Source organism: Pempheris klunzingeri, chromosome 1 (assembly GCF_042242105.1).
Source record: "Pempheris klunzingeri isolate RE-2024b chromosome 1, fPemKlu1.hap1, whole genome shotgun sequence".
Taxonomy (NCBI): domain Eukaryota; kingdom Metazoa; phylum Chordata; class Actinopteri; order Acropomatiformes; family Pempheridae; genus Pempheris; species Pempheris klunzingeri.
This window is the reverse complement of record NC_092012.1, coordinates 3,859,166-3,884,466: the sequence shown is the minus strand read 5'-3', so window position 1 is coordinate 3,884,466 and position 25,301 is coordinate 3,859,166. Positions and strand designations below refer to the sequence as shown.

The 25,301-nt window shown below is 41.3% G+C and overlaps 1 protein-coding gene across 1 annotated transcript; it reads left to right on the top strand.

Moving 5' to 3' along the window:
* The first annotated feature begins 1,108 nt into the window (after positions 1 to 1,108).
* On the top strand, positions 1,109 to 22,038 carry LOC139200683 (sodium/potassium/calcium exchanger 1-like). Its single transcript, XM_070829970.1, has 9 exons — positions 1,109 to 1,327; positions 1,436 to 2,200; positions 6,984 to 7,157; positions 9,412 to 9,520; positions 15,845 to 15,984; positions 17,547 to 17,858; positions 18,835 to 18,924; positions 19,846 to 20,012; positions 21,789 to 22,038. The coding sequence occupies exons 1-9, from the start codon at positions 1,109 to 1,111 to the stop codon at positions 22,036 to 22,038; spliced, it is 2,226 nt and encodes a 741-aa protein (XP_070686071.1).
* The last annotated feature ends 3,263 nt before the right edge of the window (positions 22,039 to 25,301 follow it).

The following is a 25,301-nucleotide window of genomic DNA, read 5'->3' as shown; positions in this document are numbered from 1 at the left end:
TAACGAGCAAACTCCCCTCGAGAGCCTCCGAACATCTAATCATTCTGCGTCCGGCCGGCACCGCGCTCAGAGCCGCCTCCGAGGTTTTAACCTCAAACTCGCAGCTGCAACAGTTTGAATGTTGGTGTATTGATACAGCGTTATGTGTGAAAGGGAAGGTGAGAGGTGTTTGCCTCCTAATCCTCTTAGCAGCATTATGCTGAGCCTCGTTCAAGCCCTGACATGCGGTGCGCCCTTGTAGCTCCCCAAAACCCGGAGTCAGCATCTCTGCGTCCGTTACGCACAGCTGGAGGGACGGTCCGCGGCGGCGAGGGGGTCCAGCAGCCGGCGGCACAGGTAAGACCAGCAGCAGCACTCAGTGCACACCGCTGCTTTCTGCATTTTATTACCTCTGTTATTGTATCAGGACAGTGAGGGAATATAGATTAAGGTTTTGCGTCGACCTTGCATTGTAATCCGCGCTGGATACTCCATAATTAAACCTCAACACGCCCTTTTTCAGGCACGTATTTGATGTTTTTATTGACATGGAGGATTTAGCCAACTGCTGGTTTGGTTAATTAATCTTTATTTTAATGATCGTTTACTGCACGTGCGCATTTCATCAGGTTGTTGCGCGCTCGCGCCTCAACGCGAGATAAAAATCAGAGGCAATTTCGGAATTAATCGCTTTATTTTGATGGAAGTTCGGTTTTTTTCATCGTTTCAACATGTTTAACTTGCCTTTGATGGACTCCTGCTTTGTGAAAAGCCAAAGCCTGTGTGCCTATGTAGCCATAGTAACAGGTGGCTGCCTGCATCCCCCAACACACACACACACACACACACACACACACTTCAGAGTAGACCAGCCTCTGCAACTATGCCAGCAGAGAGGACATTAAAAACACACACATGTTCGTGGTGATGTGATTTTTCAGCTGCGTGTGTTTCTGTCTCCAGTCCTTCCACAGGTTGAAGCCGCTCGCTGCGAAAGATGAAACACACTGTGTGTACGTGTGTGTGTCTCTTCAGCGGCGTCCTCTCGCCACATAACAGTGCTGGGACTCTCAAGGAATAGCAATGCATCTGACATAACTTCCTGTTCGGAGTCGAGACCACGAGGGCAATGAACGTGCACTCGCCTCCGAGGAGGAGACTCCGGCACAGTCGTGTCCTCTTCTTCATCTCAGGTGTGCTGCTGTGTTTCGTCTACACGCTGACTCTGAAGGCCAGGCTGTCGCAGCTGCGAGCCTCCGCCCAGACAGATTACGCTCTCGGAGCAGAAGGGGGTGGCGATGATGTTGTGGAGGTCAACATTCGGGAGGTGGTGGCGTCCAATGAGACGGCGGAGGAGGAGGTCGTCTCACCTGAGATGAAGGAGGAGGAGGAGGAGGTCGTCTCACCTGAGATGAAGAAGGAGGAGGAGGTGGTCGTCACACCTGAGATGATGGAGGAGGAGGTGGTCGTCACACCTGAGACCACCAAACCTCCTCTGCTGGTAATCGTAAACAGGACAGATATCGAAACGTGTGTCTACGTAGATCCTCAACCTCCCAAACCTCCTCCAACTCCAACGCCACCGCCACCAACCACCGCAGCTACCCCTCGCCCCCCACCCCAGCCTCCTCACAAGAAGGGCGACTATCCAGAGGACCTCTTCACGGTGGAGCAGCGACGGCAAGGCTGGGTGGCCCTGCACGTCATAGGCATGATCTACATGTTTGTCGCCCTGGCCATCGTCTGCGATGAGTTCTTCGTGCCTGCGCTGGAGGTCATCACCGACAAGCTGCAGATCTCCGACGACGTGGCCGGGGCCACCTTCATGGCGGCCGGAGGCTCTGCCCCCGAGCTCTTCACCTCCCTCATCGGCGTCTTCATCTCCCACAGCAACGTCGGCATCGGCACCATCGTGGGCTCGGCCGTCTTCAACATCCTGTTTGTGATCGGCATGTGCGCCATCTTCTCCCGGGAGATGCTGCACCTGACCTGGTGGCCGCTCTTCAGGGACGTGAACTTCTACATCCTGGACCTCATCATGCTCATCATCTTCTTCCTGGACAACATGATCCTGTGGTGGGAGAGCATCATGCTGGTGCTGGGCTACATCAGCTACGTGAGCTTCATGAAGTTCAACAGTCAGATCGAGCTGGCGGTCAAGACCCAGATCAACAAGCACATGAGTATCGTCAAGGTGTGGACGGCAGAGGAGCCAGAAAAGGTCAGTCGGTGTCGCATATTTGGGGGGAAAGTAGCTTTAAGGTAGATGTTCTGGTTAAAGTCCTCTCGGGGAAGGATGCAACGCACAACAACATCACACCTGTCTCCATCAAAGTTGATTAAACGGTTAAATACAAGTGTGAAGTGCTGCCTCGGGGGTCAAATCAGCTCTGTGATTCAGCACGGTCAACTCCAAACAAGCGGCTACAGCCACAGTCCAACTCCTCCACTGATTTAAAGCAACAAATCCCACAGAAACATCTGCACTCATCATTGTGGCCATTTCACAGTGTTGAGTTTGTGCCTGACGCCTTGAATTTAAATCAGACTGTGGTGATATATTGTTGGAGTTAGAGGTATTAGGTTTTTAAATATGAATATTTGCTGGTTTTCTTAGTGAGAGTATCTGAGTGTCTTTGGGCTTTTGACAGAAACAATCAATCTGAACATGTTGACTTGTTCTCCTGGACAATTGTGATCCTTGTTTTTACATTTCTAACATTTTATACACTAAATTTAATCGATCATTGATAAATTATTTTTGATGTGTACCACAATATGGCAGATCTCTGCAAAACTGTTGTTCATCTGATGCACAAGCGACTATTTTACCACTGTTTCATATTTAAAACTAACAGTTAAATTATTATCTTTATAGTTTATAAATGCAATTTGGACAGTTTTGTAGACTGATGGCACAATTTTATCATTAAAATACAACTACCATAGTTTAAAAGGCAGAGCTCCTTTATTATTTTTTTATTCTTGATAACAAAACTCATGAAAAGACCAAAACCAACAGTGAATATCTACTAACAAGTACTCTGTGTGTGTGTGTGTCAGTGCCTGATATATCTTCATCCTGTTCCTTCATCGCCATGAACGCACACACTGTAGTTTAATTTGACTGAATCCCACACACACCGTCCTGCTGCACCCCATGTGGATTAATCCACCGCTGAAAATAGTCCCCAACAAATGCACTGTTTATTCCTATTTCAGTAAAGCTGCTCGGAGCGTACAGTGCCCCAGCTGTGTTAGGAAATTATTAATGGAGTACATAAGGAGTCCTAAATGAGAAAAATAGGAGCAAGTCTCTGCTGTGATCTGTGTATTAAAGCTTGTGTAATGTGGGACTTGTAGTTGGATAATAATAATAATAATAATTGGATCACGGTAGAGCTTGTATTGTAGAGCCAAGTATGATTATTGTTTCTTTAATGAATGACACTGTATTCCTGAGCCTATTTCATAGATTTATGTCTCCAGTGGAAACCAGTGGGGCTTTTGGGTTTAGAGCTGCAGACAGGGAGGTGAAGTCGACAAGTATTTAAAGATGCACCAGCACGTTTTTGTTTTTCCTTGGAGGTTTGTTGACAACAGCAAAGCAACAACCAGCCTTATTGTCTAAAGTTACCTGAAGTGCTGAATTGACTCCAACAGGCGTTGAAATGACTTTGCCGTCGTGCAGCCTCCAGCGAAAAGGAAAGAAAACACTCGGCAATCAAACAAAACAAAGGATGTACACAGACAAAGCAGATGTCTGTTGTTCTGGCGCAGACGTCCCTCTATACATAGGTTATTCTCCATCCTTTCATCTCCTCACAGTTGGGACTGCTGCCTGCTCGGATACAGTGAAAGAGGGACAGTGATTTGTGGGTCTGAGCAGGTGACAGCCCGTGTTTGTGTGAAATCCTTTGATGATGCTGAACAGAAAGGACTCCAGGTGTCACGGACGGCCTGTCACACTGATGAAGTGATTGAAATGTCACTCCGTCTCCGCCTCGGCCCTAAAATACCAATATGTAGAGATGTGATTTCATTTAGAATAAAAAACGAAAGGAGGAAATGTGTTTCTAAAAGGCTCATTTTCTGCAGAACGCCTGCAAGACTGAACGTCTTCCTGCAGCTGACGGAGAGCAGTGGATGTCTGAGCCTATAATTAACATGCAGAGCTGTGTTTCAGTATTTCAAGTATCACCAGCACATTCTCCAATTAGCCTGAAGCACGTCTGCAGTTTGTATGTGCTCCTTCAGTCATAACACGGAGTGTAATGAGGCATGCTGCCACATTAATGGGCCCAGAATTACTGGAATTGTAAATCTTCCAGGAATTCCAATATGTCCATTGTTGTTCGCATTAACTGATTTCATATCAGGTTTCCACAAACCAACACTCTTGTTTTTAGTCTTTTTATTGTGTTCGGAGAAAATAACCTGTTGCAGAAACAATGGACTCATTCAGGAATGCATCATAAAGGATAACTCCAGTATTTTTAAACACTATTTTCTCATATTTTAGGTTCAAAATGACTGGTCGGTACAAAAAGTTTGGGCATTGGACCAGTAGAATCACCCCAGTCAGCAGCCACGGACAAGCTACAAAGGCTGAAATCTAATTCTTTGGGGCAACTTCCCCCCGTTAAAAGTACATCTACTAAAAGCGTTTAACCACTGACAGGCACAGATTGTTATTCTAAGTGTCTGACAACATTACAGAAAGGATCCCTACAGAGAGAGACCTGGAAGATCCTTTTGGTTTAACCAGAAACAGCCGGTGTATCGCTCAGTTCAAAGCCACCAGACTCCATTGACAAAAACAGTGATTTTGCCTCACAGAACATTGGAGATGCTGGATTAGTTGCTGTGACTTTGGTGTTTTAACATATTAGTTTGTATCCAAAATAACTGTTTAAAACACCATCAAGTCACACAGTAACACAAACAAACTAACCGATTATAGAAAGCTGGAGTTGTTGGTCTACTGCTGCCTCAAAGTAAAATGACTGTTTTTGTCAGTGGAGTCTGGTGGCTTTGAACTGAGAGATAAAACAGCTGTTTCAGGTTGAACACAAAGGATCTTACAGGTGTATCTCTGTTGGGATCCTTTCTGTAATGTTGTCAGACACTTGGAAGAACAGTCTGAGCTTGTCGGGAGCAAAAAGAAACACTTTTAGTGGACATATTTTGATTGGGTGCTATTGTCCTAAAGGACATAACAGCTACTGTAGCCTGTTTCACATTTGCCCTCTGAGGTGATCTACTGGACAGATCTCAAAATGTTTTGCACCTACAAATCATTTTGAACCTAACATATGTGGCCCCGGGTTTAAAATACCACAGTTGTCCTTTTTAAAAACACAATTGTCCTTAAGTGGTGTGTACCAGAAGCTCTCGTATGAGCCGTGTACAGATAGTCTGCCCACAGGGGGGAAAGACTTGGGATGCCTTTTTACCTGATTGAATAATAAATCTCTCAGGGTCCTTGTCCAAGTCGACGTCCAGAGGGAGGAACCACGTTGACGGCCCTTAATACAATGTGAAAGTCGTCTAATGCAGCATAGTGCGCTCGGATTATGTTGACGATAAAGTGCTCAGTGTGACTGAAAAGCCTCAGGAGGAAAAAAACTAAGTGAGGTTATTTATAAGAATACGAAAATATTCTTGCATTGATGTTTGTGCCAGCGTGCACATGAGTGTGTGAGTGTGTGTGTGTGTGTTACGATAGATAACCTGATAGGTTATCTAGTGCCAGAGCAGGTCTAATGGCAAGTGACTGATGGAGAGCCAGATCTTCTTACAGCCACGGCCGGATTAACCTGCGAGGGGCCCGGGGGTGGCGCTGAGCTGCTGGCCCACTCCTCTGTCTGTGTCGTCCTCCTGTTACACAGAGCCAAGCTCGCTGTGTGGTAACATCAAACACAGGGAGGAGAGGAGGGTGGTCAGAAAAATAAGATGCTGGTTTTTCATAGAGTGAAAGAGAATGAATTCCTGTCTGTCTGCGTGAGGCAGTGATCGACACAGACACAGGAAATACCTGCTGGTTTATCAAGAATAAACACCTGGAGAACTGATGAGACTTCACGTCAGTCCTCAGACTCAAACTGAGCATGCTCACTGTTGTTGCCATGGAGAAGCATACAAGGTACGGTGGCCCGTAATGGTCAAACAGGGCGATAATTTAGCCAAACGAGCCACGAAAGTGTTTTTGTTTTAAATTCAGAGGAGGAGAACATAATTAGAGGATCGCTTTGGAAGAGACGATGTAAAAATCTGGTAGGAGGCAAGATTAAGGCTCTAAAACGCAACTTAATCTAAGTAATATACATTTACTTAATAAAAAAGATAGATTGCACCACGTACGCAGAGTAACAGCAGAGATGACAGAGACCCTCAGGGTGAGGTAATGAAGCTGGATCCACTTTAAGGCTTAAGGGTGGTGATGTGCTGTTTTGCTGATGTGGACGAACTCATACGTGTGTTTGTTTGTCGGCCTGTCACGCTCGTGTCCAGCCTGTCGGTTTAGACTGAAGTTCAGATCAGATCAATCAAACGTGTGGAGATCTGTACGAAGACGTGGAAAATTTAGTTTCACATCGGAGCAAAGAGAACTTTTTATGTGTCTGTATGTAATTCAATCATCTAATATCTGATTTAGAGAATCAGAAAACTCGCAGCGACCTCTTATTATAGAATATAGACACAGAAAACAAATAACAGGTTGGTTTTTTTTTGTGGTTTTGTTCTGAAGTTACAAATAAAACATGAGAACTGACATCTTTTAACATTTCTGGCCTGTTGTGACATGTAGTTACAAAAAACAGCCTGTTATTCGTTTCCTGTTTTGGGATTTATAAACAAATAATGAAGTAATAGCTACTTATTTCCTTAATTTTATGAAAGTGGATATGAACTGATGGATTAACACACAGATATTTTACATATGCATGCAAACTGAATTGCTGAGGTGCTGCTAAGTCTTTAAGTTGTCTCTGACTTTGCAGGAGAGTGAAGCTCAGCCAGCACTTCCTCCTCCTCCTCCTCCTCCTGCTGCTGCTGCTGCTGCTGCTCCTGCTTCCCCGAAACCTGACGAGAAATCCAAACCAGAACCAGAAGCGCCAGCGAGCAGCCCTCAGCGGAGCAAACAGCCGTCGGAAGAGGACAAAGTGAGACTCACGGTACAAAAACAGTACTTTTACTAAGCAGCTGCAGCAAGTTAATCAAGCTAAAGTCTTCATTTCTGTTTCTTTTCCTGATTATTAAACTGTTTTTTTTTTAGCCAGAAAGTTTAATAGAAATATCAAACCCACCACACGGGGAAGACAAACATTTTCTGTTACTGTACATTAATTTATCCAGATGCACATTAATAATTATTAAAAGTTAAGGAAGCAAAGTCGGGACACGACATCAATATGAGGGGAGTTTACTCAGCATGGCCTTGTAGACATTAATATACAAATAAAATAGGATGTTTCCAGCTGATCGGTGATGATGCTTTGCTAAAAATGTTTAAAATGTTCTATAGTGACTGTGCAGTGTTTTTATTGTTCTGTATTCATGCAGTTTCCTGCCCAGAGCCTACAGATGTAAATGAGCTTCTGTTGGACAGAAAGACGGACAAATAGATAAAATCAGAGGCTAAAGCTAACGGGTTGAAAGAGAAAATAAACAGAGGAACAAAGACACTGATTGGCTGCTCAGCTCAAGGACCAGTTCATATTTAAAGTGTTTTTTCACTTTTATTAATTAGAAACAGTCAGAACTGTTAGTAACTCATTAGTAAGATTAATGAGTAGTAAGCTTCTTGCCAAATAGTGAGCCTGCATCACTACGGTTATAACAGGTAAAGGAGGCTCATCACAAAGTGTCAAACACGTCATCATCACGGTAAATAATATTCCCAGAGATGTGTTCTGTGTCCACGAGTTGTTTCCAGTGGAAGTCAGCGACACGAAGCCCCAAACTGACACAACAAAAATAAAGTAGAACTGGACTCAACTTTTTTTTATTTTTATTTTTTTCAGAGCTCCAACGACATGTTGAACCATCAACCATCATTTATCGGCTTCCTGTGCTTTTAAACCAGAACCTTTTATTTCTACTACAGGAGCATACACATGTTAATGTGTGTTATTTAGCTAGCTGATGCTATGCTACCTAACGTTAGCCTTTGTTTATTGCCACTAAATCGTGTTCACAAGCTGTTAAAGATGGATGTAAATTAATGTGATGACACGTTTGTCGCAGCCTTTGGTGCATGAATCTGGTGATTCGATGAGCCATAATACGACACGGCCAATAAAACTATTAATAAGACTACTAAGGTGAGCTGATGGGGGTTAAAAGCCAGTAGCTTGTTAATAAACATATGATGAAGCTGACTGTTGGAGAGGACAAAGTAAGCTGAGGTTTAATAGAGCAGATAAACTATTTGGCAAGCAGCAGGTCACCGGTGCCCATTTTATCTAACGTGTTAGAACCGCTCATTAACCAATTATTAAGTTTAACAACCTAATGATAAACTAATTATCAGTCATTTATAAATCTAAGCGTGGCCTTATTCTAAAGTTCTATATACAGTGCTGTTTAACAGGTTAGTTAACTAAAGGTAAAGTTACTTTTGTAGTTACGATTCAGAAGTATGACTTATTATTATTATTATTATTATTATTATTATTATTATTATTATTACTATTATTATATGTCACATTAAAGGTCACTTTGATGTAGATAATTTAGGACAATCAACATAATAACACATGAACATGGCTAATTAACAAATATCATCCTGATAAATATTTAAATGCTGTTTCAAAGGATTTTTCTGTTGTGAAGGTTTCTGGTGGTGTTTTGAAAAAGTGCTTATATTTTCCTACTAAAATCACAAACTGACTGAATAGTTTGCTGAAATGATAGAAGTTGTAGAGGGTATTTTTTTTCTTCACAGCTTTAGGGTGCTGGAAAACCTTTAAAAATCCTTGAGACGCTGCTTTCATGCTTGAATTAGACTGAGGAGCAGGCGTAGGAGCGCCGTGTTGAGGGTTAGTGAATGATGCTTGTTCAGGTCGTCTCAGCTCAACCTGGAGAAGTTTCATGATATAACCTCAGTGTATGAGGTTGTTAATCGATCTTTATTTATACAGAGTTAATGTGGTGGTTTTCTTGCTGCAGTCTGGTGGCTCCGACTCTTTTTTTTGTGGTTGAAGAGTTTTATCTTCACTGTTTTAGTGTTGGAGGATCTCAACTTGAAAATCCTTGAAAAGTGCTTGAATTTGACTTTGGAAAAGGTGTAGGTGTTGCTATTAAATGAGCTATTAAACACAAAGAATGTCGCCCTTAAAAAGTTTTTTACGCTGCCTGAGAGTTATCTGAAAGTTAAAGTTCTCTGAGACCAGTTCGGCTCCTGACCGCCTGTCGTCTGACCTGCAGGTTCGTCCCGTCCTGCAGCGCGGCGGCAGCTCGGCTTCCCTCCACAACACGTCGCTGAGGAGCACCATCTTCCAGCTGATGATCCACACGCTGGACCCTCTGGGAGAAGGTAACACACACACACACACACACACACACAGATACACAGACAGCAGTGTTTTCTGCAGCCAGGTGGTGGAAGTGCTGCTGTTGATGATTTGAAGGAGGCAGCTTTTTCCTAAAGTGGTCTGAAAAGTGAAGCCGATGATGAAGAGCCTTAAACCTGCATTCTTTCTAATGGGGGATGATTGGACGTCTGAGAAAATCACTTGATTTATTACCTCAGTAAACACTTTTCTAATCACTTTATGCTCTCAGTCACTCCTTTATAGTCTTCTTCACCACAGCAGGATGTTTATTTTGTGCATTTTGGTCCCATTTAGAGGAAATTAGACCAGGAAGAGGACAAAAAAACTAAGATGGCGATGCCCATAAAGCCAAACTTGAGGCTTCAAAATGTCTACTTTTTTAAATAAGTCTGATTTTTCCCAAAGTGGCCTGGGAGAGAAAACATTATTATAGTTTTTCTAAGTGAGCAACACAACATTTCAGACAGGAAATAAGAATAAAAACATGACATTAAAGACACAACACCAGTGTGAAGCTGTGCTGAAGTGTACTTCCTCTTTTGCATCTCTTTCAAAACTAAATACTTGATGTGTGAATAAGAATGAATGTTTGATAAGTGAAGGCAGTTTTATTCATAAAGCATGTTTCATAACCAGAGGTAGATTCAAGGTCCTGAGCAGAGACGAGAAGAGGAACAGCAGAGCGACGTTTAAACACAATAAAAAGCAAACAAATTGGATAATAATGGTAAATAAAATTATTAGAGGGTTTGAATTTGCTGGAGAACATTAACATTTTGAGCCTGCAATGGTTGCTGCTCTCCTGAGGTAGAATAAAATGTCCTTGAAATGATAAAATGCCTCTAAAATTAAAAAGTCAGTGGCTAAAAAAACTACATTTATATTCGTCCTTTTTTATAAAATTAGATTTTATAAAAAGAGGATTTGATGATGATGACACCTGAGTGAACACTGTGATGATTCTGCTTAATATCATTTAATCTAATTACTGTCACACACGACAAAAAGAACCAGCCGAATGTTTTTTGATGGCAAAAATGACTGAAGCGATTGATCGATCGGTTTGGATCGACTACGTGTTCCGATGACTCATCCCGTCCCTTCCTGTACGTCAGGGTTGCGTGATGAACCGCGGCGACCTTCAGCCCGTCCTCGAACTCACCGGGCCATTGTTCCTCGCTCTCCCGGCACTCGGCCACCGCTGATCCTTAATCAGCTTTCCAATACAGGCTAATAAAAGCTGGATAAGAGCCAGCGTGCTAGCAGACCAAGCTCTTTATCTGCATGGGACGAGCGTAGCAGAGGGAGCCGGGCTGAGAGCGGCTCCGTGCTGCTGGATTGTGTGTCATTACTGCGAACTGTCAGCATCTTAAACGTGAACCTGAGCAGATTTAGCTTCCTGATAACTAAACCTTTCTGTTCGGTTCCATGAATTCACACGTGGACCATCAAGACAGACGGGGAGGAAGTGTTCAGGGCTTTTTATATGAGCATTAAAAGCACAACTTCAAATGTTAATCAAGTAAAAGTATGTAAATATAATCAGGAAAATATACTTAAAGTAGTAAAAGTGTCTCCTGTGACTGTTGTGCTATTATATATTCTGTCATGAGGTCATTATTCCTCCTGTTTGAACGTAAAAGCAGGATTTTACTGCTTTTTTTAAATCAAACTTTAATGATTATTTCAATTATCGATTAATATGCTGATTATTTTCTCCATTAAATGATAAAAATGGTGAGAAAAGCCGTCACAGGAGACCCAACCAGCCGTCCAAACCTTCAAATAATTAAAAATACATTAGAAATATTAAAAAAAGGAAAAGCAATATTAAAAGCTAATCAGCTGATTGTTGTATAAACTGTTTAATTTATTGGTAAATGTCATAATTTATAAGATCTTCATATGTTTTGTCATTACTAGAGAGCAGCATGGAAAAAAACAGACTTAAGTATTGAAGTGTTTATATTTCTATTCCATCTCTGGCAGCAGATTATGAGGTAACTAATGAGTTTATTACATGGTGAACAGTTAATAGTCTGATATTGATTCCTAAATCTATTGGGAGCCATTAAAAGAATGAACTCTGGGTTTCCAGGTTGTGGCTGGTGTTTGTTTATCTTTCTCCAGCGTGACTCTTGATTTCTGCTTCTGTTAAGCTTCCTCTAAAAACGTCCTCCTAAATGACTAAATGACCTTCTAGGTTCACTTGGTCTTCATTTTTTTATTCCTGTAGATAAAACAAAGTCACATCCAGATATTTTTGGCAGCAGAGAATTGAGATAAATGTCAGGTGGTGAGGTTGAAAAGGACGTAACCTGCTGAAGGAACGTGATGTAAGAACAGGAAGTTAAAAGCATTGCTGTGGGTCTCCATCCTAGAGGCTGCCCTCAGAGGGGCCCAGAAAGCGCCCGGCTCGAGGAAAGCCAGAAGAGGTAAGAGCGGCAGCACGATGTCGCCTCGCTGTCGTCTCCTGTCGTGCTGTGACCGTCTTCCTTTTCATGTGATGCTGAACTGTGTTGCAATAATTGAATGACAGTTTGGAAACTTGAGGAGCGAAATTCTCGACTTTTGAGCTTCGTTTTGAAGCAGAATTTTTAAAAATGTAGCCTGTTTAACATGGATGTGTCATAAGAACTGGACTCCAAAGGCAAAGATGGCGGCGTAGTTCGAATATGTGCAGTTGTGTTCTTCCCATCATGCCTCTGGTCCAGCCGTGCTGGTGATTGGTTTGTACCACAGCGGCTGGTTTTACAGAGATTAAACCCCCTGTGGCTTAAAGAATATAACACAAAGCGTGATGATTGATCATGTTTATAGCTGGAGGGGGGTGTATGTATAATGTATGTATAGAGCACCATTCAGACACGAGGTAATTCAAAGTTCTTTACAGGGACATAAAACACAATAAAAGACACCGAAACATCAAACTTGAATGTAAAAGATAATAAAAGCACAAATAAATAGTTAAAAGAAGCGTTAAAAGACAGTGAAGTCACGCAGAAATACAGATTTTAAACAAGTCCGGTGTCCAGTTCTTATGAAGCATCCGTGGTCCTGAAGGATGTTTGGTGTTTAGTCTGATGTGTGTGTCTGCCAATCAGAGACATCCTTTAATGGTGATGTCAGAGGGGAGGGGTCAGTGCAGAGGAAAGGTAAGACGCTGTAGTCGTCTTCTGCTGCTGTTGTTGTTGTTGTTGTTGTTGTTGTGGTGCTCGGTTAGTTTCTGTCCCACATGCTGAATGTCTCTTTGTGTATTTAAGATGGCCGCATGTCTGTTTTGGATGTTCTGCATGTTCGTGTGTTTGCATCCAGTCGATCTCTGACCTTTTTCACACGCTGGCAGGATTTTACAATCAGTTTGTGCATCCTCGCAAAAACGCTTCACATTTGTGAGGCTGGAGCCGAGAAAATGTCTTCAGACATTATCAGATTAGTAGACATGTCGGGGACTAATCAACTAATTATTTCAGCTGCACTTGACTTGAACTGTTGAGTAGTTTCATGTATAACTAAACATCATAATTTACAACAAATCCTCACATGTTTTATTTAATTTATAAAGTGACTAAAGCCGTCAGATAAATGTAGTGAAGTAAAAAGTTCTGAGATGTGGAGGAGTAGAAGTAGAAAGTGGCATGAAAAGGAAAAAGACTCTGACAGCAGGTTATGAGGAGGTCGGAGGATTGTTCGTTCGTTCGTTCGTTCGTTCGTTCGTTCGTTCGTTTGCATCCAGATGTTCCTGTGCTGTCTTGAGGATCTCTGACCTTTTTTCACACGCTGGCTGTTTGGGAAAACTTGATACACAATAATGGCAGGATTCTTGCAGTTTGTGCGTCCTCGCCTCCTCGGATGTGGTTTAAAAAGCCTCGGAGGGGATGTGAGCTGTGAACAAGGCTTCAGAATGAGTCTCCAAACGATTCATGAGTGCGTCCTCTTCAACACGAGTGTGTCTCGTCTGTTGTGTTCATCAGCAGAGTCTAAAGTTGAGGGAAAATAAAGGGAATGAATCAACAATATCTTCATTTTTACTTCTGTTTGTTAATATAAAGGAGCATTAATGCAAAAAAACCAAGTTTTGACGCCTATTTGAAGGTGATGGTTTGTTTGTAATGATCATGATTTTAGAGAATAGAGAGATAAACACTGAGCTCCTGCACTGTACCAACGTTCATTTAAAAAAATAGTCATTTAATAGTCATTATTCTGAGGGAAGAAAATGAATCTGGATGGTTTTAGGTTCACTTGTAGCTTAGTTTTGTGTAATTAATCGCTCGATTGAAGACGTCCTTTGAGTGGTTTGTTTCTGCGGAGGCTTGTTATTCTGTAATAGTCTTTTTAGAAAATATCCAGTGTGAGTAAAAGGTCAAAGATATGTGTTTGGTTTGGCTAGTTTCTATTTTATATATTTTATATTCACTGATGCAAAAAGGACTCATGATGTTTGAGCGATGATTCTCTTAATTGCAGCAAAGAACAAAGTTAAGCCTGTGAACGTCCCGCTTACGGGCAAATTACAGTCACAGCGGGGCCACTCTGGAGGTGAGTCGTGTGTTAAAGGTACAATCCGATGTTTTTATAAAAGCTGTGTTGGCCTTGTTTAACGTCAGAGGAACAGATCCACTAAATAAAAATGTTTTATTAATGGTTTATTCTGCGCGGTGGCTACTGAAGTTTTAACCCCATAAAATTAAAATTTACATCACTGACATTGATATTTGTAATTCTACATATAAAATGTTTAATCTAAGTTGTACTTAAGACACATCTTTGTCCTCTTTTTAAAGTAATTCTCTTTTTTTTAATGCACTTTTGCCTAATTCCTCCCTGTATGCGTCTAATAATGACTTCTGTTTTATTTTAATAGATTTTCTTTTAGTTTATTCTTTCTTTGGTGTGCTTTTATTCTGTTGTCATTTTGTTGGATTCTGTTTTTATTTTTGCTGTTGTGAAGCACTTTGCTCCACAGTTAAAATGTATTATTATTATTATTAATCAATATTAAGTAGCCTAACCTGACGGCTGATATTAGCATGCTAACTTGTGTGGTTTCCATGTTAACATGCTAATATTTAGCATAATAAGATGTTGTTCCATGTAACCGCCTCAAAATTCACAATGTCTGCTTTGAATTTGTTTGTTGAACAAGAAGAGTTTTTAAGAGTTGAATGTTCAGTATCATTTTAATATTGTGGTAAATATTTGGTATTTTTGATTAATATTTAAGATTTGTATTATTTATTTGGAGGTTTCTAAGCTGGAGGTGCAGCACCCGTGAAAACACTGGCCTCCATCAGTCATCAGAGATGGTTTGGGGGGCTTGAAGGAGGTTGTTCTCCACAATCAGCGGAGCCTCTCAGTCTCAGGCGTGTTTGTGCGTCACTGGAGTAATGAGGTGCTTCAAAGTCTGAGATGCAGGGCGAAGTGGGGCTGCAGGGAGCCTGGAGAGGCCTCGACGAGCCCGACTCAATCAGCCAGAGGATTAACATGCAGATGGGGCCGTGTGTGAATCTCTTTCCCTCCATTAGTAGAGCATGTTTATCTCCAATCACTCCCATCGGACACTTCATACATTACCCCAAAGCATAATAATTTAGTCAGTTTAGCATCAAGATATGGTGTGTTTTTGTCTCAAAGTGAAAGAAAAATGTAAGCATTTCCTTTTTTTTTTGCTTGTTTTTGCCAATGAGAGGCTCTGCTTTGTTATTTGAAGTGTCTAATAACATTATAGAAAGGATCCACGCAGATATAAACCTGTAAAATCCTGTTTGTTTAACCAGAAAGAGCAATTTTATCACTCAGATTAAAATCACCAGACTCTATTGACAAAAACATTCATTTTAGCTTGCAGAACATGGGAGTGGTTGGTCTAGTTGCAGTGATTTTGGTGTGTTAAAAATCTTCATTTGAATTCAGACTAACTCTTCAAAAGACCAAAATCACACAACAACACGAACAAACACTCTGACAGAGGCAGCTGTAGACCAGCAACTTCTGTATTCTGTGAGGGGAAAATTGCTGTTTTTGTTAATGGAGTCTGGTGGCTTTGAAGAGAGCGATTTAACGGCAGTGTCTTGTTGAACAAAAAAGGATCCTACAGGTCTGTTTCTGCAGGGATCCTTTCTGTAATGTTGTCAGACACTTAGAATAACAATCTGACTTCTAGTGGACGTAGGAAGCACAATTTTTGCAGCGACTAAATCTGATGATCATCTGAGCAGCTTACCTGGAGACTGACCTTTATGTTTGGGAGGAGACGGATATCCTGGAGCATCACTCTGTGTGTGTTGTTGTTCTTTGTCCAGATGCCGATCACAAGCCAAACACTGAGCAGGCGGGTGCTGCTCCAGCTGCAGGAGGGGCTGCGGCCGAGCCGTCCACCTCACAGCCTCAAAAGACGGAAGAGACGAGCGAGAAGACGGCCGACCAGCCAGAGCAGTCAAAGGTAGACGAAGGATTTTTCTGTTTTAGAGTTTGGAAATGATCCTGACTGTCTAGTTTCAAAGTCTCAGTTGTAGCTAAATGTTCCTTTTACAAACTTTTCTTTTCAACAATGTCAAAGTAACATTTCCTGAAATAAAGACCCAACAGCACCTCTAATCCCACTGACTCTACGTTCAGACTCTGAAGCACCTGAAAGCATCGTAAAAGCTTCTTAATTACAGCTTGACAACTGAGAAATAAAAGGTATTGATGAAGTGGAGGCGGCATTAATGTTGCCCCTACATTTGAATTCAAGCCTTGGAGAAGCAGGCAGGAGACGCCGAGAAAACAAAATCTAGAATGATTTACATTACATCAGACGTCCCTTTTCATCTGGAAACAGACTCCTCTGTCTTCGCTCACTTCACCACCAGACTCAATTTGGCAAAATTGGTAAGTTTACATCAAAGAACACAGGTTCTCTTTGCTGCTGCTGCCTCGATCAATGAACACAATTAGTTTGGATCCAAACTAACCAATCAGAACAATTAAGTCACGCAGTGAAACAAGCAAACTAAGGCAGCAGTAGACCAGCAGCTCCTGTTTTCTGCAAGTTAAAATGACTGTTTTTGTGAATGGAGTCTGGTGGCTTTGAAGTGCAGAAAGATAAAAGAGAGATCAGGTGGATAAAATACTCCAGCAATACATTTCTTGGCATCTGTGCCAAAACTCCTGCCTGCTCCTCCAAACTGGGGGCGTGCTGACCTCCATCTACTGTGGGTAATACAGTATCACATACAACCCCACTAAAAATAATAATCCAAACTATCCCTTTAAGGCCTGAAACTAAACTTCTCGTCAAATTGGATCATAGAAAAGTTATTTTCTCTATAAATTCAGTAGAAATCATCAAAATGACAAAGTGAGAACTCCGTCGTCCATCACAAACGTCTTCGTAAGCCGACCTGCGACTCTCAAACCCTCTGATTTTCAAGCTTTTGCAAGACTCCTGAAATCCTCCGTTGGGTGAAACGGAGACTCTCAGAAGCTTTTTAAGAGGAAACACCTGGGTGGAGTTTTAAGAGACGATGATATGAATGGTTGCATTGATGATCTACAGTCACTTGAGCATTTCTGACTAATTAGATGGCTCATGATCTACAATTACTTCATGTTGCTGTAACAGATGTGTTAAAACAGATACGTGCACTGAAACTAAAGCTGAAGACAACAGAAAAAACATTTTAACTATCTTCACTCAGCCCTTCCATGAGGCCTGAAAATGGTTAAAAATGAGAAGAAGCAAGTCCCACTGTCCGCCACAAAGGACATAAAGGGTTAAAATGAGTGGTTTTAAAGGTTTAAAGTTAATATAGACTTCTAAAATCTCAATATAATATTAATAATAAGTTAAGACAACATCCTGCTGAGGATCAGGAACAACATATCTGTATAAATGTGACCATTTAACTCCACGTAGCTCCACAGCAGGACGCTGACAGACTGCAGGAAAGGTGCTGGACCTCACGGAGTCAGACTCTAAAATCTAAAACAGAACAAACTAGACTTGTTTCTCTCCTGCAGTCGGCAGCAGGGACGTCAGAGGTGTCAAAGGGCGGCGGCGGTGGCGAGGACGGCAGCGGTGACGAGGAGAGCAGTGACCCCGGTGAGAGTGAAGGCGACGGCGAGGAGGACGAAGAAGACGACGACGATGATGATGATGATGACGGCGGCGATGACGGAAACAAAGAGGGGGAGGAAAAGGAGGAGGAGGAGGAGGAGAACGAGCCGTTGTCTTTAGAGTGGCCCGACACCAGACGTAAGCAGGCCACGTATCTGTTCCTGCTCCCCATCGTGTTCCCGCTGTGGCTCACGCTGCCTGACGTCCGCAACCTGGTGAGTACAACTATTCAATCTTTCTTTTTTTTTACTGACGACTTTTCAATCAATCCTTCATCTGGTTGACATGCTTTAAAAAAAAACACCCATATTTACACATCATGCACATAAATCCTGCTGCTCTTTAACACCCAGAGTGATTTTAAAACCCCAAAGCATCATGGGCAGTTCGGTAGAGGGTTCAGGTTAATTCTGGGTGTCCAGTATGTGGGCTGAAGAGGTGAACGTAGTGAGAAGCTTTGTCTCAGTCATTTATTTGCCAACACATTGATTAAGATTAATTATCCGTCTACCAAAGCACATCACTTCTATCAGTAATCAGAGCTTTTACTTGCAAAATCACATGAAACCTAAATTTTCCACTCATAAACCAAATGTTCTGATGTTTAAAAATGAAGTCAAACAGAACATCGCTTTGATTTTTGTCACGTTGTTTTAAAATAAATAAAATAACGTAAAAAAAAAGGTTTGACTTGCCGGGCGTGTAAATGTGTAAATGTGCCGTATCTTATGCATTAATTGCCGTTATAGTGTCTAAACACTTGATTGTGGCACATCTGTGATTCTGTATTTATCAGTGGAGGTTTTAAAACAAACATCTGAGAAATACGAGAAAATACGTCCCAGTGAGGATAACAGACAGACCAACATGTAGGTTTAATTAACTAACTTATCATCTAGTATTATTATTATTATTCCTGTTCCTGAACTCATCTATATTATATCTTTATTTTATTTAGTGTTTTCCAGATGTTCAGTGTATGAAAACACAGACTTTGTTGGCATATTGATGTTTATTATAATATTCAAAATGTTAAATATGAACTGACTTTAGTTTTTCATATTACTGAAGTCGTTTTGTGTGGAGAAGCTTAAAGAACTGAAAGAAAACAAGAAGTCTACTCAGAATAATGTTCAGTGATGTTCTGTAGGAGTTTCTCTGACCTCCAGAACTTCTTTTTGTATTCTTCAGGACTCCAGGAGGTATTTTGTCATGACGTTTATCGGCTCCATCATGTGGATCGGCATTTTCTCCTACATGATGGTGTGGTGGGCTCATCAGGTTGGTTCACGTTTACAGGAACTTACACCCACTGCGACCTTCAGTATTTCACTTTAGTGCCGGTGAATAGCTCTTTGTGATGTGAGTGGTACCTTTAAGTCCAGCACTTAAAGGATAACTCTGATACTTTTAAACCTTACTTTTTCATACCTTGGGTTTTAAATGATAGACTTTTTTTTTAAAAACCAAAAACTACTGTTAGATCACTTGCTTCAAAGCCACCAGACTCCATTGACAAAAACGGCAATTTTAACTCGCAGAACACAGGAGTTGCTGGTCCATCGCTGCCTCTATTAGTTAGTTAGTTAGTGTTATTGTGTGACTTTGGTGTTTTAACATTAGTTCATTTGGTTTAAAACTAACCTTTAAAAACACCAAAGTCACAGGAACTAGACTGGCATCAGCAGCGTTCCACGAGGTAAAATTACTATTTTTGTCAACTGAGTCTGGTACCTTTTGAAGGGAGTGATTAAAAAACGGATGTTACTGGTTTTAAAAAGGGTCTTGCAGATATTGCAGCCATTAAAGGCCACTCACAGCTGCTTGAGGTGATCTACTGGCTGAGACTGATATTCATGTTCAGATAAAAACAAGTTTTACCGCACAATGAAATTCTTACTTTGGTCTTTTACCTTCAGGATTTAAAAAAAAAATAGATATTTGATAAATAGAAAAAGAAAGGAGGTAAATAAACAGTAGCTATATACAGTTCATGTAATAATTGCACACGGATATGTCTATTGCACAGAACCACTCATGTCTGAATGGTCAATATGAAGCTCACTAACCAACACGTTAGATCTTATTTAATCTGCACAGAGAAAAAGAACATTTAGACTTTCGCTGGTTGTCTTCTAACATCTGATTTACACCCATATTGATGTATATTTTACTAAATCATGAGACTTTTCTTGTTCACAGGTGGGTGAGACTATGGGCATCTCAGAGGAGATCATGGGCCTCACCATCCTGGCGGCCGGGACGTCCATCCCCGACCTGATCACCAGCGTGATCGTGGCCCGGAAAGGTCTGGGCGACATGGCCGTGTCCAGCTCGGTGGGCAGTAACATCTTCGACATCACTGTCGGGTGAGTAGCCTCGATACTCTCGTCTGTACCGGCTGAGGAGGTTTAGATCTGACTTGAACTTCTGAAAGTTCTGCTTGAAAGTCCAAAGAGTTTCTCAAAATATGAAGTTTCTGAGTGTGCAGAGAAAATATAATATGGCATACAAAAAGAAGTAATGGAAAAGTACTTGGATCCTTTAATTGAATAAAAGTATCAATACAATAATAAAAATACTCCATTAGAAGTCAAACTCAGAATCCTGCTTCAGTAAAACAAAGAACAAATCAGTGCATTACTTACCGTAGATGGCGTAGAAGCAGGAGTAAAGAGTAAAGTAATAAGTGTATGCTCTATTTAGAGTATTTACATCGTTTCACTTTGCCATCAAACAGCTCCTTTGAACAGTTATATTGTTCTCTTCCAAGGCACCAGACTCCATTGACAAAAACAGTAATTTTACCTTGCAGAACACGGGACTTGCTGGTCTAGTTGCTGTGACTCTGGTGCTTTTAACACGTTAGTTTGGATCCAATTTAACCATTAAAAGGACCAAAGTCACACAGTAACTCAAACAAAGCTACCAGTCGAGGCAACGGTAGACCAGCGACTCCTGTACTCTAAAAGGTAAAATTGCTGTTTTTGCCAATGGAGTCTGGTTACTTTTAAGGGAAAGGTTTTAACCTCAAACAGTTATTTTAATGAAACTATGTAAAAGTTTAAAGGAGAAGAAACTCGTTAAACTGCTAACAAATCATAAGGGGCCCCAACTAGATAATAGACTAATATAAGCGACAGGCCAAAAATATCTGAGTGCACTGGTTTAATCTTTAACAATGTGTAGCATTTTTTTAATCATAGGTATACTTACTATTTTCTTTTCATATTTTCCTCTAAAACACATCAGATAAATCTAGTGCATTAATAAGTAATAAAAGAATATCTATATAGTAAATATTTGCCCCTGAAATGTGGTGTAAGAGCATTAAAACTACCATTAAATGGAATCGAGTACCTCAGAATTGTACTTAAAGGAAAACTCCTGTGGGGCAACCATACCACAGTATGTTCAGTAAAAGTGCTGTTTTCCTCCATCAACAGGCTCCGATTGTTGTTCAAGGTGTCCGACAACCAGAGACACACCTGTAAGATCTGTTTTGTTTAACCAGAAACTGCTGTTACATCGCTCTCATCAAAGCCACCAAACTCCATTGATAAAAACGTTAATTTTTCCTCATGGAACACGGGAGTTTTGCAGGTCTACTGTTTCCTCTATCAGTTAGTTTGTTTGTATTATTCTGTGGCTTTGATGTTTCAGATCTAGCTCAGATCTGAACTAGAGTTTTAAAACACATAGTGTCGTAGCAGCTTAGACCAGTGTTGCCTTTGTTCTGTGAGGTAAAATTACTGGTTTTGTCAATGGAGTCTGGTGGCGTTGAAGCGATAACAGCTTTTTCTCGTTAAACCAAAAGGATCTTCCAGGTGTGTCTCTGTAGGGATCCTCTCCATAAAGTCAAACACTTGGATTAACAATCTGAGCCAGTCAGTGGTAAAAACAAACACTTTTAGTGGACGTAACATGACGAGTGAGGCTGCTCCAAAGGATTACATTACAGTCAGTGTTGGACCAACTCCAAAACTTTTCTTTTTCCTAAACTAACATCAATTTTGAACCTAAAAATGTAAAAATAGGGCCCAGGTTTGAAAATCCTGCCTTTATCCTCCACATGCAGTACTTGAGTAGATCTCCTGCTGATTCATGGTCAGATGAACCATGTGAACTGTCTCCTCTGGTTTTAGCCTGCCGGTCCCGTGGCTCCTTTACACTCTGTTACACAACGGCGAGCCGGTAACCGTCAGCTCCAACGGCCTGTTCTGCGCCATCGTGCTGCTCTTCCTCATGCTCCTCTTCGTCATCATCTCCATCGCCGCCTGTCGCTGGAAGATGAGCCGAATGTTGGGCCTCACCATGTTCGTACTGTACTTTGTGTTCCTTGTCCTCAGCGTCCTGCTGGAGGACCGCATCCTCACCTGCCCCGTTTCCATCTGAGCCGACGGGGCGGAGAACGAGCGGCGGCGCCTGCTGCCGCACATGACTTAGTACGTCCAGACAGGACCGAAACTGTACGTAGGAGATGTTAGATAGAAGAACCAAGCCTCATGTCAAAAGGCTGAACTGACGCACAGTAGACACACGGTAGAGACACACAACTAAACGAGCAGCGACGTTAAAAGGAAAAACCCACCTCCAACATAACTTCACATCATCAGTCTGTGATCTTCAGCAGTTTCCAGCAGCTACTTTGTGATAAATGTTGTAATTTAGTTTTACGTAACCAAAGTCGCTCCCTATTCTTTCATTATTTGCTCTCCAGCTTTTTATTTGAGTGTCTGAATTTGGAGCGTAAATCCTCTACTTCAGTTTCCTACATTTCCCAGAATGCATTAATGTAAACCCTTTTTATTTATTAGTTCATTGCTAATTTTTCCTTTTTCTTTTTTCCAATCCCCCTGAGAAGGAAGCCTGAATTATATTACACTGCAGGTAGTGAAATACTCTTAACGCTGGTTTAATCAAGTTTGAATTTTGACTTTTAACGAAAAGAAATGACTGTTTTCTGTGTCAGCATGTCGAAAAGCAGTAGTTTTATCACGTTAGCTCCCTGGATTGGCCCATCCTGGCTACCGTACGCTGGCGTTTTTGTAATGTTTTAAAGGGCTTTGTGCTTCGTAGCTAAAAAGAAGTCTGGTGTCTGCAGAGCTTTTTAGTTGTTTCATCTCTCTCCTTTAAAATTGACATAACAGCCCCCCCGAAAGTGAAGCCACAACATCTCCATTGCCCCCTGGTGGCTGATGGGACATAAAAAAATCAAAGTACATGTCAAATGAAGATGGTATAGATAGATAGTTTAACACGCTGATGTCTGTTTGAGAGTTAATTTTAATCAGTTTGGTCATTTGATTCTGCCATTGAGTCTGTTTGGCTTCATTTCTGTTCAGTGGGAGGAAGCAGAGACCGAGGATGTATTATAAGAAGTGGATATTAGACCGTCGCCCTGCTTTGACAGCAGGTTTTCCCAGTGTTAGAGAGTAAACAGAGTAAATATGCTAATCGCACACGAACAGCTAGAAACATTTATCACTATCTATTCTGTATTTTAAACCATGAGGGGTTAATCCTCAGAACAGCCGCCGTCTTTGACTTTGGTGTCTAGTTCGTAGAATAAATCCACGGCGGAGTTGTGAAATCCAAGCAGACACATGGAGGCTAATTTTGAGCAGAGGAAGCCGTTTTTACACTGTTGTTTTTTCAGTATTGGAGTCGTACGCTAACAGGAATCTGTTTTGCGTATAAATTTATACCTGAAGTCCATTTTGTCTTTTTCCTGCACGTGTGGGTGAAGAAACTTGTCCTTAAAAGCAGAAATTAATCAGAAAAGGTGTAAAAATATTGAACCTTTGGTGCAAAATTGCTGCTCTAGAAAGAAATTCCTTGCTTTTTTATTATTATTATCATTATTATTATTATTTAGGGAGGCTGTAGCTGCTGGAAATGTCTGTTAAATACAACAGTCAGTGCTGATGAAGACACATCCAGTGTGCAAGTGTCTTGAAGTGGAGTTTTCCTTTTAATATTGCGAGGGTAATGCTTCTGGAACATCCCCGAGGTGACTTTAATAGGTTATTAAATACATTACGTCCATTATATTACAATTCAGACCTACTGGATGCAACTTCAGTTTCGTATGTCCAGCACTTCCTGGACTGTGTTCCTAAAACTCTGTTCTGTATTCAACCAAACTAGTGTTTGTTCATGTTTAGTGTATAAAAGAACGTTTTCTGTGTGTGAACCGATATTTCACTGCGTCAACATTAACTGTGGTGGAGAGAAAACGGTGATTGTTTGTGTGTCGGGTAAACGTGTATCAGACTGTTTTAGCTGTGAGAATAAACCTGACAGGCGTCACGTCGTCAGATGTTAACTGTCTTGTTAAACGCTCGTGTTGGATTGAAGTGGATGCAAACATGTATTATTGATAGGAAAACTATCAATATTTCAAATTAAAATTCCATGCTGCAATAAATTATTTTTTTAACAGTGAACTGGAGCTGTGTGTCTGCGGTGGTGTTGTTATTGGAAAACAAAAAGCCGAATGGATTAAAAATGGAGACAAACTTGCTGTTCTTTGGCTCGATGGTCGTGCAGGAATACAGGAAGTGTTTCTGCTATTCAAAGACCTTATTAGTCCTTCAGATGGGGTCAGGGTTGTGTTTACAAGGTGCTGACGTGGTGTTCAGCATCAGTTAGGACGTTTCTGAGCGGCGCTATGAGCTGTGACAGTTAACGTTCAAAGACAAAATGGGTTGTATACTAGTTTTCACAGTGCATTGTGGGACACTGAGTCCATTATATAGGGTTTACTAATTCTCACTATACATGCGGACAGCGTTACCAAGAACTTCTTTCCCAGTAAAACATTTACAGCCAATTCATTATTGTTTTTTATGCTTTTGTGGGAGTATCGCGATATTTTTTCCATTCTGCCAACTCTCGATCATCCTTATAATGTGAAGCCAACTAAAAAAAAAACCCAGTATGGAGCCACCTGCGTCCTAAATAAATGAATAAAAACATGGCTCTTAGACTCAGCAATCAAGACAATCAAACATAGAAGGTTATCAGGAGGGAAAAACCGAATATTTAAACATAGATTAAATCAGGCAATCCTTTCCAAAGAGCCATAATACTGTATTCTAACTAAGAGGAGAATAAAGGAGGCAGCAGTGAGAGTGAAAGTGAGTTTATTTACAGTTGATCACTCCTGTAGATCTGGTCTCTGTACAGAACCTTCACCACATCTAAAAAGGACCTTCTGCACACGTGTGTGAATAAACTGTTAGAAAATGTGGTTTCTACAAAGGGCGACTTCAAATGTACACGGCCCCAGATTCTGCAAAATCATTCATTTGTACAACTTTTAGACGCAACAAAAAAAAAAAAAAAGAATCCACAGATGAACGGCAGCGTTTTCCAGCTGCTGGTGTCAGTTCACGTCTCGGAGTGCAACTTTCCGACTTTTCCAGTATTTGTTTCCTTCGCCACACGTGGTTGACGTTCATGAGACCATCAAGAGTTCAGACTCGAGGGTCCTCCTTCAACCATCGCGTCACTCAGTCAGTCAGTCCGTCAGCATCCATGTGAAAACTAAACGAAATCCAGTCCTACCCAGAATCCATTTGGTCGGCCATTTTTTTCCCCCTTCATTAATAACCCACAACAAAATATCTGTTCTGCTTCTGTCGTTTTCATGT